Below are 13894 nucleotides of genomic sequence, written 5' to 3'. Positions count from 1 at the left end.
TGGGCTTTTAGCTGGGAATATTATTAGCTGAACCATTTCAGCTCCCGGCTGGGAGAATTCATGCCTGTCGAAGGAAAAGCCTTGTCAGGGGGAAGAGGTATAAATTTAGTGTTGGTTCTTTTTTCCCATGTCTGGATGCTGCCATTCCAGGAACTGGCATTGCTAGGTTCACAGCTTCCTATTAGTCATTATTGTCTATAAAAATCAATTTTGTAGCCTTTACAGGATGTATGAAGAGGCTATCATATCTATTCAGTGAGACTAAAGCACTTGCATCTGTTTATTTTTTCTTCACAAGTCATTTGGGTATTTCACCAAAATGACCTTAACGAAAGTTAAAAGAAAAAGTTACACTTAGATTGAATCTTAATTTTCATTGGTCCAGGACCAGTACCATCACAATAAGCTTCACACATAAAGCTCCAGGAAACTAGGTTCAAATTGTGGTTATATTCCCCAGAAGTGGCAGTTGGTTGTGTTTTTAGTATTTCTTTCATGTTTTGACCCCAGTTGCTTTGAAGTGTAACAAACACTATTAGATTGTCAAGACCTGATCAACAGACCAGGAACAGGTGAGTGTTTATCTTGCGCTCATTAATATTAATTTCCCCAAGATTTATCATATCTCGACCTTTCCTGGTCGCAGGTTAGAGCATGGTGTTCCGAGAGCAGTTGCTCATGAATGCAGTTGGCCGCCAAATTATACATATATATACATCTTTTTATTTTACTTTTTTTTTTTTTAAAAAGCTCAAGCAGGTTGATTGATAGCCATTACAAAAATAGCACATAGTCCAAATGTCGGTATTACAGAGTATTAAGGCCGTCACAAATCTGGGACATAAAAGTTGGAAGTTTGAGTTCCATTTTGCGGTTAGTTAACAGTTATCCATAACATTAGACCACTTGATCTCAGCAAACATTTAAAAATAAATTAGTTGATTGTATACATTACAGCAACTGACATCTGAAGAGCTCTGTCAAGTAGGCAACATATTTTTCTTGTTATTCTATATCAATGATCATGCAGGAACCTTTTTGGGAACCTCAGAGACTTTTCATTTGCGACGCATATTCAGACGACCATTTGACTAAAACATTCCCTGATCTCTACCCTGCTGATCTTCTCCTCCACTTTTCTCTCTCCCACCGTAGCTATCCCTGGCCAACCCCAGGAGGCTATGTGTCATCTCTCCATCTGTTATTGCCTACAGATTACCCATACTGCAGCTGTCCCTGGCCCAAAATTACCTGGGCAAATATCCATGCAACAATATGTAGCCTTGATTGATTAACTTTATTTGTCCCTGAGGCTAAACTTGGTTTGCCACAAAATGAGAAAAATTACTACAACAAAATATAGCTACAATAAAGTCTTTCCTCTTTTACGTCTGATCTTAGTTCATCCTCGTTCTCACCAAGGCAAATGGACCAGCCAGTGACAGCATACACAAATTTGCCTACAAGTATAAAAATAAATATTATGTTTGTTCATTTCAATCACACCATATTGTCACTCCATGAAAAATGAAGCATATTGCTTTTTTGAAGACCTGACCCAAGTCAAGATTTGATAGATTGTATCTTTTTCAATAAGTACAATTTTAGACCAGAAACCTGTTTTCAGTGTTTTTGTTTATGTCTGGCAAAAGGCAGGTTTATCAGTGGTTGTCCTGAGTTTCTAACTTGCAGGTACTCATAGTGCCTGGAACACTATGTAATGCCACCTTAGAACCAATTCAGAATCATATAGCTAACATCCATACGAAACCATAAAGCCTACAATTACAACCCTAAAATAGACACACGAACAACAACAAAAAAGAAGATCTGTGGCATGTTGGAAAATTGATGTCTTTGTTACTGTAAAAGCTCTTTCTGCACTTAGGGACAATGATTCCCTCTGTGTTCTAATTTCTCTGTAGGCTTTTCTAACATAAAATATATAACATAGTCTATCTAATTGCATAAAAACCAAAGACATGAAAGAAGTTCTTCTGACATGAAAGAATATGGCTGTGGACTAGTTCCATTTTGAGCAATTTTTAAAGCATTTCATTTGTGCTTGTTTTTGCTTTAAGCTCCTATAACTTACATTACCCATTCGAATATAAAAAAAATTCTTTAAAACCCACCCAACCTTCCAAGAATGTCACTCTTTAATGTCGGGTGGTCTGAATTCAGTTTGTTTGTGTCATTTTCTAGTACTGTCATTGGACCATCTCAGTGCAAAGGGTGCCAATCACAGCATTGTCAATGGTCTCCCTCAGGTGTTCCACCTGTAACAAAGGCTTCAAGAAGTCCAGCCACCTGAAGCAGCACGTGCGCTCACACACCGGGGAGAAGCCTTACAGATGCAACATGTGTGGGCGCAGTTTCGTGTCGGCCGGGGTGCTGAAATCCCACCTGAACACACATACCGGTAAAAATGCCATCGTTTGCATGGGGGTTATCTATGCTAGTGTCCTTATGAGACTTTCTACATGGACTGACTGACCCAGATATTGTCAAATATAACGATGTAAAAAGTGCCATTAAGGTTGCCAATAGTTTCATTGTACGCTCCATATTAATTATGAAGCTGAAGCTGACGAGAGTGGCGTTCTGATACAGAAAAGTTAGTCGGGAAACATTACCAGTAGTGGTCCCAAACACCATGCTTTTCTGTAAGCATACTGCTGTACAAGCTTACAAAACTATGATTGTAATTTATTCTTGTCCGCACTCTCTTATCAATAATAACAGATGTTGTGTATGAGGAAGGGCAGCAATGACTTTTTGATCTCTCCCTCTTGCCTCTCCCTCTGCCTCAATCTTCAAAACATCTCTCTCTCCTTCCTGTATCTCCCTCTTTCTTGGCTTTCTCCATCCAAGGTGTGAAGGCCTTCAAGTGCAACGTATGCGATGCCTCCTTCACCACCAACGGCAGCCTGAACCGCCACATGATCATCCACCAGAACATGAAGCCCTTCAAGTGCCTGATGTGCGAGGAGACCTTCAGAACCAACCTGCTGTGCAGGAAGCACGTGAAGAAGGACCACGTTGTGGGATCCAGAGGTACGGACTACTTAACACCGGCTTACTTGGCTGTTAAAAGCCCCTTAAACATCTCAGAAAAGATCTTACAATGTCGAGGAAAAGTAATGAAATAATAATAATGTGTACTGTGACCCTCTGTTTTTGAACAGTCGATGCATGTTGCCCAGTTGAGAATTGACTGGCAGATTCTATTTTCTTGCGGCAGTTTTATTTTGTTCAAGTCAGACATTCCAAATATTCTAAATGTGATTTGACTGTAAAGTACGTACCATTGCAAAATTGACCAGGGGACTGCTGGGTAGTTAATTTCTCTATGGCACTGCTCTAGTGCATTAATGGGCTCCACAGTCTGGTATGAAATTGTGCTCTGTTGATTGTAGCATTGCCCAGGGCTGAACTAGTCTCCTTCACTCATGAAGTTGATTGGGCAACTGGATGTTTTGAGCTACATATGAAGCAAATCCCTCTGACTCATGTCTTGCAAACTGCAGTTTAATGATAAAGTGGCAATTAGCAGCCCAATGCTATTTTTACCCAAAACAGTACTCTTGCGGCAGACAGCCATGTTTCGTTTGATGTTACCACAGAAGCAAACTATTCTACCCTCTAAACTGGGCGTTGCTTCTATTTCAGTTAAAATTGCCTTTCCCCAAACCCCCTGGGCTGAGTTGGAAAATATTATTTGTTATTGCATTATTTTATTTTTTTAAGTGAGCTAAACAAAGAGGGGAAAAAAGGAACAGGTGAGCCTTTTGAACCCTGGTCTCCGGCATGAGTGACGTGATTACCCTTTTGACTCGACCTTCTACTCCCAGGGTGCTGTTGAGGGCAAAGATATAGCTAACCCAAATAGGATTACTTGCTTTTGGAGTAGAACACATGCTTGTTTGGACTGAAAGTGTTGTTTGTAAACACGCTTTTGAACACGCCTAACTCTCTGGATTAAATCAAACATTGCCTGTGATATTAAATAACTTTAGCTCATTTGTAAATTAACCTTCACGTATTTGTCAATTATAAGGAAAATTCCTGATTGCATTCCGGCCACAGACTATTGAAAATTCAACCAACGTGAACCAGATGGTCAGACCCTTTGAAAGTTAATCACTCGCATAAGCAGATGAAAGGTTCAGAGAGGTGTGCAGGTTAACAGTGACAGTGATTGGGCCTCAATGCAAGGGGCCAACCGTCTGGTCAAGAGGCAAATTAACTCGAAACGACCTTTAGAGAAACAAAATGCATAACGAAATAATCTGCAGGGCCTTCTCTTTATTCTGCTGGGCAGCTTCTAGATTAGTAGTCTTTTAGGACATATTTACTGAAATTATGGAGATTGCCTATGGGTTTTTAAAATATGTTTTTCAATGAGCTGACGTTTAGCATGGTCCTTTTTACTCATTATATGAGCATTTTCTTTCATTACTGTTTCAAAAGAAAGATACACAGAAATATGTTTTGCTCAGAGTGCATTGAAAAGTTATTTGGCATCTGAGAAGGCTGCTTTCGCCTTCCCAAGGGCCAAATAAATCATGAATGTATGGACACCAATGCTTTTTGGAGAACTGAAATTAAAGGAATTCTTTACTTTGTAAGAAAGTATCATGCTGCAGCTCACTATCATTGCAGGTTTAATGATTTAACAGCTCAATCCTTTGCCATTTTGTTTTGTTTTGCTTTTGCGGTAGACTGTGGTTGTTTGTGTATTTATGGCTTTACTCTGTAACGACTCATAGATTGCAAGGCAGTGATGGAGCGGTGACATTTTTCTTATCGAACTCTTTAAACTGCTTAATGTTGATGTTTTTTTTTGTGTTTTATGGATCAGGTTGATGGACGGTTTCAGATGGCTGGTTTCAGATTAGCCTGCACATTATAGTCAGATTCTCAGTTCTACTGTCCAAACCGCCGCACTGGTATACATGTCTGTTATAAGTGTGTGCGTGTGTGCATCTTTTTTGAATCGCAGTTTTGTATGTGTACTTTTATGATGAATCACGTTTGTTTGGCTGCCAGTTCTGGACGAGGATGAGGCGGAGGAGGATGAGGGTTCAGACCGGCTGGCGGCGAAACGCAATCGCACTGGGATCATCACCTTCACAGAGGAGCAGACAGCCGAGCTGGCCAAACGGGAGCCTCACGACGGCGCCTCCGTGTCGGAAAAGGTCCTGGCCCAGTCGGCCGCCGAGCGTGACCGCATCAGCGAGATAAAGGACAAGGCCGTGGAGCTGCAGACCGAACCAAAGTTCGCCAACCGCTGCAACTTCTGCCCCAAGAGCTTCAAGAAGCCCAGCGACCTGGTCAGGTAAGCAGTCGTATCCCAAGCCAGTGGGCGACATTGGCTCAGGCGGTAAGAGCAGTTTGTCTGGGAGTCGGAGGGTTGCCGGTTTGATCCCGCCCTTTGATTGTGACTGTCGAAGTGTCCCTGAGTAAGACGCCTAACCCCGAATCCTCCCGACGAGCTGGTTGGTGCCTTGCATGGCAGCCGATCGGTGTTGGTGTGTGAGTTTGTGTATGAACGGGTGAATGAGACGCATCAATTGTACAGCGCTTTGGATAAAGGCGCTATATAAATGCCAACCATTTACCAGAAACCTGTTTGAGCGGTGATGTCCTAAGCCGCTTCCTCATTAGCAAGCTGGTGAGCGGTCTCATCGGAAAATAACTTTCCCTTACTGCTGCCCTGTGATTTTCTCAGGTGAGTAGTCTACTACGCTCTACCAGGCTTTACCCAGAGGCCTCAATAATGGGACCCCAGCTTTTGGGAGAATCTGGGGGTGATGAAAGCTGGCTACGCTACCAGCAGTTTCCCTTCAACACGGCAAATTGTCTGTTTTGGGCCAGTCTGACATATCCATGGGTTGACTGCTGGGCCATTTTAATTAAAGGCACTAAACTCCCTCAGAGGATAAAACTGCAGGTGAAAATCCATCTAAATGCGCAAGCCACTCATTCTGTCAGCTGATAAAAGCAAAACTGTTCTCCATTTTCTCTCAGCGTGTCATATCCTTACGGTATAAGTTATGCAAATTGATCACCTCAGGGCTGCGTAAAACACTTGACTGTAGACATATTTAATATCAGAACCACAGGCAGTAGGTTGAGGCAAGGGTCCTCTCCTGTGATTCACGCTTGTCAGGAACGGTTTATAGTTAATTCATGAGAGAACAAAATGCATATTATGATTTGGTTGACCACGCACGGTGCTGAGGTTTTTAATCAGCACAGACATAAAGCTGGTGGATATTTTCCACCTGCAGATATTCTTACCATTCATTTCTTTACACAGACCTCAATATACCAGCTGTATTTAAATTTAAATGCTGGGAAAACAAATGCTGTGTTTTTGCTCAAAACACATCTCCTTTTCTACTCGAAATGCCAAGCTGACATTCAGTCAGATTACCAAACTCCATTATGGATCAGAAATTGGCAAACAGGATCAGTTTTAATACGAATAAAGACCACTAAACGGGAAAACGCACGGTAGGCTTTGCCCGTTATTCTGCATTGCATAACCGTATGTTTTTTAAGGCTCGTGTTTCATCAGTGTCATCTTTTTTTATCCGTGTCACCGTGTCATCCGCCACATGTGTGTGTAAATTGCAGCGGCAGCCAGAAGGTGTCATTTCCACAAAAAACACATTAAAGAATGAGAGAGCCATAAAAGGCCAATTTGCTAATTACTTTGTCTGAGCCTTCACTGCAAACAATGGGTTCTGACATTATAAAAGAGGCTGAAACTTAAGCATTTAAAGTTTATATGACTTGATTATATTTTTTGACATAATTGGTACTGAGAAAGCCGCTACCAGGGTATCCAGAACAATGGTAATTAAGAAGAATGCACTGTCGGGTAAGGTGCAAAGCCGCAAATAGAGATGGGGGGCCAGGGCAGAGAGGCAAGTGCCAGTACGGTACACATGGCTGCTCTTTAGCTGCCTGGAATTGAAGGGCTGATGGGAAGGGCACGGCTGGCCAATCACCAAACGGCATGAAGAGGGCACAGGAGGGGAGTCTCAGTTTGCCCTTGCTTTTGTCCTCTCCCACGAACGGTCCCTGAGGACAGAAACACAGACGGAAATAAGGGCATGTAAAGATTCCTTTCGACCATCTGTGAGCCTTAAACAGATACGGGTTCCATCTGAATGCAAGTGGCGGCACAATGCTAGTTGTCGATCATTTAATTTCACGGGCGGCTTAATAAACAAAAAAGCGAACCAACCAAAACAAAACCGCGGGACGCACAAAGAACGTTGCATTAAATTGCTGTGACTGAGCTGTGACTATCAGCTGAAGATGCCGTTTAGATTCACCACACGAGCCAAACAGTGCTACGTCTGCCTTGACAATCTACAGGACAACTGATGTTCTACTCATGAACATATGAAGTGAGGTATGGCACTAAACCGTCAGTCAGAAGTGATTTTCCTGGCGCTTTTGTTGCCCCCTTCCTTCTAATGAATACCTTCTGTGATAGAAGTCCACAAGTGCCCCAGAAATAGACCCTGAGGGAAGTCTGGGTGCTCCAGCCTCCACACTGCGGGTCTAATGAGGTATCATTAGCTGTCCTTCACCTGCAGGCTACAGCGGAAGGACACAACTGACCAGGGGTGGATTGGCCTTCAGTTCAAAGACAGCTCTGCCCAGACTCCCACAGGCTAACCTTTTAGGAAGAGTCTTGCCTCTCCTCCCCTCAGGGCTAGGGCTCCTGTAGTACTGTGTGGCCCGTACTGTGGAAAATACATTGAAGTGTGCGGGATACAATTGATTCTATATGGCATAAAGTATTCTAATGCATAAAGTCTCTGAAATGAAAGTATTCTAATGCATAAAGGCTCCAAATTTTGTGGTGGGAGCACGCACCCCAGCAGCAGCGATTATACTTCATGTATGTCATGATTTGCATTTCCTCATCTTGGATAATTGCCGTTAACAGACCATGACTTTTTTTTGATTATTGACCTTTAGAATTTTCTAGTTTGTTTTTTTATTGTCATATTCACAGTTTACTCAAGGATAAAGGGTAGGTGAAATTCTTCAGTAAAGGACTAAAGAACAATAGTCGAACATCAGAATTAAACATCAACATGATGCAGTATTTGTGAAAAGTAAAGTAAAATGTTAAGAGATTGTCAAATATAAAATCCCTGAACATAGGGACTAATTGGCAGTAGTGTGCAAAATATGTATAAACAAATATTTTAAAATATGTGCAATTTTAAAATCCAAGTGCATCACAGCACAGCAGTGAGAATACAAGATTTATTTTCCACATGGTAGGAATGAGTTTTGTTGTGCTTTCTGTTCATCCCTGGCAGACACATCCGGATCCACACAGGAGAGAAGCCCTACAAGTGTGACGATTGTGGAAAGAGCTTCACGGTCAAATCCACTCTGGACTGCCATGTGAAGACACACACAGGTCAGGAATGATCATTAGCAGCAATATCGCTGTCCAACAATATCCTCCTTAGAATGTTCTACATCACTACTCATTGTCATAACCATTATGACAACTGAAAGATGATGATGAAGGGGAAATTGAAATATTTGCTTCTCACTGAGCCTATGCTCTACTGCCAAGGATGCATATACTACATTAACATAAGGTCTGTTATTATTCAAGTGCTACAGTGAAATGTGTAAATATTTAAACATTTAAGGCACAAGGTCAGATTTTACTGCAAGCTTTTTTTCTCAGGCATAAATTGCTTATCGTGTACACGTCCTTCCATCATCAAGTCAGTCTGGTAATGTAAATGACGCAATTATGTGTGATGGTGTTTTGAGAAATTCTTATTATGCACAACAATGAGAGTTGATGTTTAAAATTATGTATGCTGTTTATAAACTTTGGTAGTTAACGGAAAGTTGAGTTTTGTACACATTGCACTCCTCGGAGAGTGAAGTCGCCCTTTTGACCTGTGCAGAGCTGGAGTCATTAAATTGCACATAAAACATGGACGTGCTCTGGGTGGATGCCTTTTCTTCCCAGCCGATGTCATTACTTGTCTGCATGGTTGTTATGAGTTAGAGTCAGACGTTTGAGTTCATGACCCTGTCAGAGTTTTCACTAATAAGTGTCTGAAGGTCGTTTTACAGTTGGACAGTTTTTTTTAGCATAGTTGGGCTGTGTGGGGCTGGGAGCATTGGGTCTGTGCCCCGAGCATAGGTGAAATAAAAGTGCATTACAGAGGTGAGGGAACTGGACAGGCAGGCCGAAGCTTCTGGATTCAAGCCCCAGGGAGACACTAATATTGGTTACCTGTGTACTTTAGGTGCTAAAGTACTGTATTTTGGGTAATTATGTAATCATGTCATTCTGACATATTTTCCCTGGTTATGACCATTTATGAAATGAAATGCAGTGTTTGCTCAGTTCTCAGTTCTGCTCTCTCATTGGCCAAGTGCCATTCATTCATTTAAATCCACGGTTAGGATTGATTACCAAGTATCTGACTTGGTAATCAGATACTATGTAGATATATGTATCTGTATATATACACTCAGTGAGCACTTTATTAGGTATTTCTGAGACTTACAGTACTGTGCAAAATTCTTAGGCATCTGTATAACATTCTGTACTGATGATTCTTTCAAAAATAATTAAATGAAATAAATGTGCTATACATTTTACATTACATTTTAGTAATTTGGCAGACTAGTTAAAAACTGAATGAAATCAATATTTTTTGTGACCACCCTTCGGTGTTAAAACTGCATCACTTCTCTGAGATAGCCAACACTGTCCTGCAGTTCTATAAGACAATCAGCAGGGAGGTTGTTCCAAGCATGTTGGAGAACTTGCCACTGTTCTTCTGCAGACTTAGGTTGGCTCCTTGCTTCTGATCTCAGACCGCCTTGATCAAGCTTTTATGTAAAAAGTAGTCAAAAAATAAACATATATATATAATTAAGTCTAGGGTGCCTAAGACTTCTGCACAGTACTATATTTTTTGTGCTCAGAGACACTGCTGACACCTTCCTGTGAGTTTCAACCATGTTGAAAAAAGATAAACTTGCATGTAACTGTGAATCAAAGTCAAAGGACAATGTTCCTTGTGTCCAGCCATTTGTAAGGAAATAAACAATGTAAGGAACACCTCTGCCTCCTCATTGGCCAGGTGCTTCTTGTTTAATTCCGCAGAATTCAGTTAGGATGTAATGGTGGTGCAGCACGCGGATGTCTAATGGTCTAATGTGCGTTTGCAGGCCAGAAGCTGTTCAACTGTCACATGTGCAACACAGCCTTCTCTACCAAGGGAAGCCTGAAAGTGCACATGCGTCTACACACGGGCTCCAAGCCCTTCAAGTGCCCCTTCTGTGACCTCCGCTTCCGCACCTCCGGCCACAGGAAGACCCACATCCAGTGCCACTATAAGCCCACCTCCGAGAGCAAGAAGGCCAAGAGGGCGGCCGACAGACACCAGCACGCCCAACCCCAGGCCCAGCCCCCACCCTCGGACACCCTGCCCCCCGTCAGCCTTCTCCAGGCAGGCCCAAACGACCCAGGCGTCTACATCTCCAGCAACCCTGTGCTCACTGGCCAGTTCGACCAGAACCTCCTGCAGCAGGGCCTCGTGGGTCAGGCAATTTTGCCCGCCTCAGTTTCCGGTAAGGAAATTGAGCTCAATCAATTGCTGTCTTTAACTTTTCCATAAAACCATGGTGATTGCTAAAATCTCCAAACTGTGTTTGTGAAGAAAAACTAAGTAATGTTGTAATTTATTCCTGAGGTGATGTGAAGGACAAATAGGCCCTCGTCATGGTTTTTTAAATTTTATTCCTGTGGTTTAATTGAATTTGCTTCTCCCCCTTTTCCCGTGCTGTATTTTGATTAAGTCCTAGCCAGAGGACTCATACTGAGTGTATGACAATGCCTTCCACTGATAAAAGGACAATTCACAAATGAACAACCCCACTAATACAAGGCACTAGGGATGCACAGGTCGACCCAAAATCTACTGTTTGTTTGGGTTTGGGTCAACTGAAAAGAAAATTTGGTCGGGTGGCCTGGTTTGGGTCAAATTATGCAAAATATTTTGCTGTTCTTTCACTAAATCCAAGTGAAAGAACGGCAAAGCTTCCTATCTCATTCAGATTGATTTTCAGCCTAAGTGGCTATCAGCCAACCAAAACAAAACTTGCTGTCAGTCAAATACCAGCACTATACATAAGGCTAGATGATTGTAAATTGAAACTCCTTATTCAAATCTAACAAGCTGCATCGATGATTAATTCCATGTCAGTTTTCTCAACTATATAGCCTACTGCCCTATCTACTGTATTTGAAACTAGGTTAGTTTGTTATCAGAAAAATAAATATCCAACCACATACTGTAGTAGGCTAGATACTTGGTGAAAGTATACTAGGCATTGCCCTGAATCTGTTGTTCTTGACATACAATTCTCTTTTCTTAACTCAAGGGTAAGCATCAAGGTGAACCTCCTTGCATTCTGGAAAAATGTTGTGCATACCACAAATGAGCACTGCAAGCGAGCATACTTTTGGCTCAGCTGGCCATTTGCTTCAAGCGCCGTCCAATAGACTAAACCCTGGCATTGTGGACTACTCTTTTCTTACTCTTTTTTTTATAGCATCTCACCAAAAATATTGTTATAGCAATCATTCAATATGTTAACTGTGAATGTGCATAAAGATGTAGTGAAAATAAGGAAAACAAAGATAATTTGTTTAATAATTTTTGCTTAATAAGGATCTGACTATAGTCTTGCTGCTGTGTTAAAATTGCCTTTTGATCAATACGACAATTAGGAACTTTGTAATGCTGACTATAATATACACTCACTGAGGTATTTACGAGACTTTGACTTTTTATATGTATTGGTCTTCTGCTGCTGTAGCCTATTCACTTAGAGGTTTGACACATTGTGTGTACCGGGATGCTCTTCTGCACACAAAAACTCATTATTTACTGTCACCTTCCTGTCAGCTTCGACCAGTCTGGCCCTTCACCTCTGACCTCTCACAACGACCTTAAGAACGTGTCTTTGTACAGAACTGCTGCTCACTGTGTGTTTTCTGTCTTTCTCACCATTCTCTGCAAACTCTAGAGGCTGTTGCTCATGAAAATCCCAGCGATTTCTGAAATACTCAAACCACCCTGTCTGGCATTCCACATTTTTTTCCTATTCTCACATTTGGTCTGAAAAACAGCTAAACCTCTTGACCATGTCTGCATGCTTTTTAGGGCTGCAATGATTAGCTGACATGGCGGCGGCAAACTCTGGGGGAAGTCTGACTGTGGATGTTGTAATTGGAATGAGTAATTTTCTTTCAAGATCTATTTCAGATTATTTCTAATGTTCTTCTTTTATTTTATTTTTTATCATCTGAAGAGAGGTACGTTCAAGTAAATTATAATAATTACTAATACTCATTGAAATTACTCTTTTAGAAATGAATCGGTTACATTAGTTATAGTTAATACTACTGCTAATGTATAGGCCTGTAATCCAGGTTTTGGGTGTTGAGTGTCTGTTCAGCAAAGTAGGTAAAGCGACATTTGTTCCAAGGATTGCCAGAGTCATAAAGTTTCCCCATCTGCAGGGAATACATGTTCATGGAGAACATTTCAGATGAATACAGTGTTTTAAAAATGCAAGCTAGGGGCCCTGCTCAGTTTTATGGGCGTCGACTGAAGATTTGAGAGACTGTTTGAGAGATTTCAGGGAGGAAATGTGGAAACATCTGCCAGCACTGTTCTTTCCACTCGGGTGCTTTGTTTTCGCTATCTCAGAAGCGGCTGCAGTGGATTCCTGCAGGGACATTTCATTCTGCCTCTTTATTGCTTGTTTGTTTACTAGAGACAGGCCATGTTGGAGATTTCTGACTACTGTTAGCAGCGCTAAATGAGTTCTGGATCACAGCCCTCTTTTCCACAAGATGCATTCAGCTCATTATGTGCCATTCACCGTGTCATCTGTTGGTGTCCCGTAAATCTGTTTCGGAGAAATATTTTCTATTCCCCGGAGACAACATTTTAAACAGGCTGAAATTATTTAATCGTCATGATATGACCTTTACCCTGCCTGCTTTTTTCCCTATGGGAAGTCACCGGAAGGCGTATTGAAGAATAAAAGAGGGCTTCTCTTTTCACTACATTGTATAACCATGGGTATAACCATGAGGCCCTTTTCTGTAAGATCATATAGTCCCCTCCAAAAGTATTGGAACAGCATTATTGTTTTTGCTGTACACTGAAGACAATTTAGTTTGAGGTCAAAAGAGATGAAAGATCCTTTGGGAGAAAAGCAAGCCATTTTGAGGCTTAGAAAATTTCCTGGAAAAGGAAGAAACCTCTGGCGTACTGAGCAAAACTTATCGAACAGGTCGACCAAAGAAAACAACAGCAGTTGATGACAGAAACATTGTGAGAGCTGTAAAGAAAATCCCCAAAACATCAGTAAGAGACATCACAAACAATCTCCACAGGGCAGGGGTGAAGGTATCTCAATCAACAGTTCAAAGGCAGCAATATAGTACAGAAATTAGCCACAGATGTTCTGGTTTTATGGATTGATGAGTCCAAGATTAACCCCTCTGCCAAAGTGTGGAGAAAGAAGGGATCTGCTCATGATCCAATATATACAAGCTCACCTGTGAAGCACGGTCGAGGAAGTATCATGGCTTGGGCTTGCATGGCTGCTTTTTGAGTGGGCTCACTACGGGGGTTTATTGATGATAGTAGCAGCAGGATGAATTCAAAAGTCTGCAAAAACATTCTGTCTGACAACATTCTGTCTCCAAACTAATTGTGAGGAACTTGATCATGCAGCAAGACAATTACCAAAAACAATCTGTCAACGCCACAAACAACTTCATTAGGTGGAT

The 13894-nt window shown here is 41.6% G+C and overlaps 1 protein-coding gene across 2 annotated transcripts in view; it reads left to right on the top strand.

The window, feature by feature from the left end:
• LOC133140622 (zinc finger protein 236-like) overlaps window positions 1-13894 on the top strand; it is a 97076-nt gene that overhangs the window by 46671 nt on the left and 36511 nt on the right. For both annotated transcript variants that reach the window (XM_061260690.1, XM_061260679.1), the window contains 5 exons: window positions 2271-2422; window positions 2875-3057; window positions 5053-5341; window positions 8358-8461; window positions 10252-10653. In XM_061260690.1, coding sequence (XP_061116674.1) covers window positions 2271-2422; window positions 2875-3057; window positions 5053-5341; window positions 8358-8461; window positions 10252-10653 — 1130 coding nt within the window. The remainder of the gene's footprint in view (window positions 1-2270; window positions 2423-2874; window positions 3058-5052; window positions 5342-8357; window positions 8462-10251; window positions 10654-13894) is intronic.

This window comes from Conger conger, chromosome 1 (genome assembly GCF_963514075.1).
Source record: "Conger conger chromosome 1, fConCon1.1, whole genome shotgun sequence".
Classification (NCBI taxonomy): domain Eukaryota; kingdom Metazoa; phylum Chordata; class Actinopteri; order Anguilliformes; family Congridae; genus Conger; species Conger conger.
This window is presented reverse-complemented; position numbering and strand designations above follow the sequence as displayed.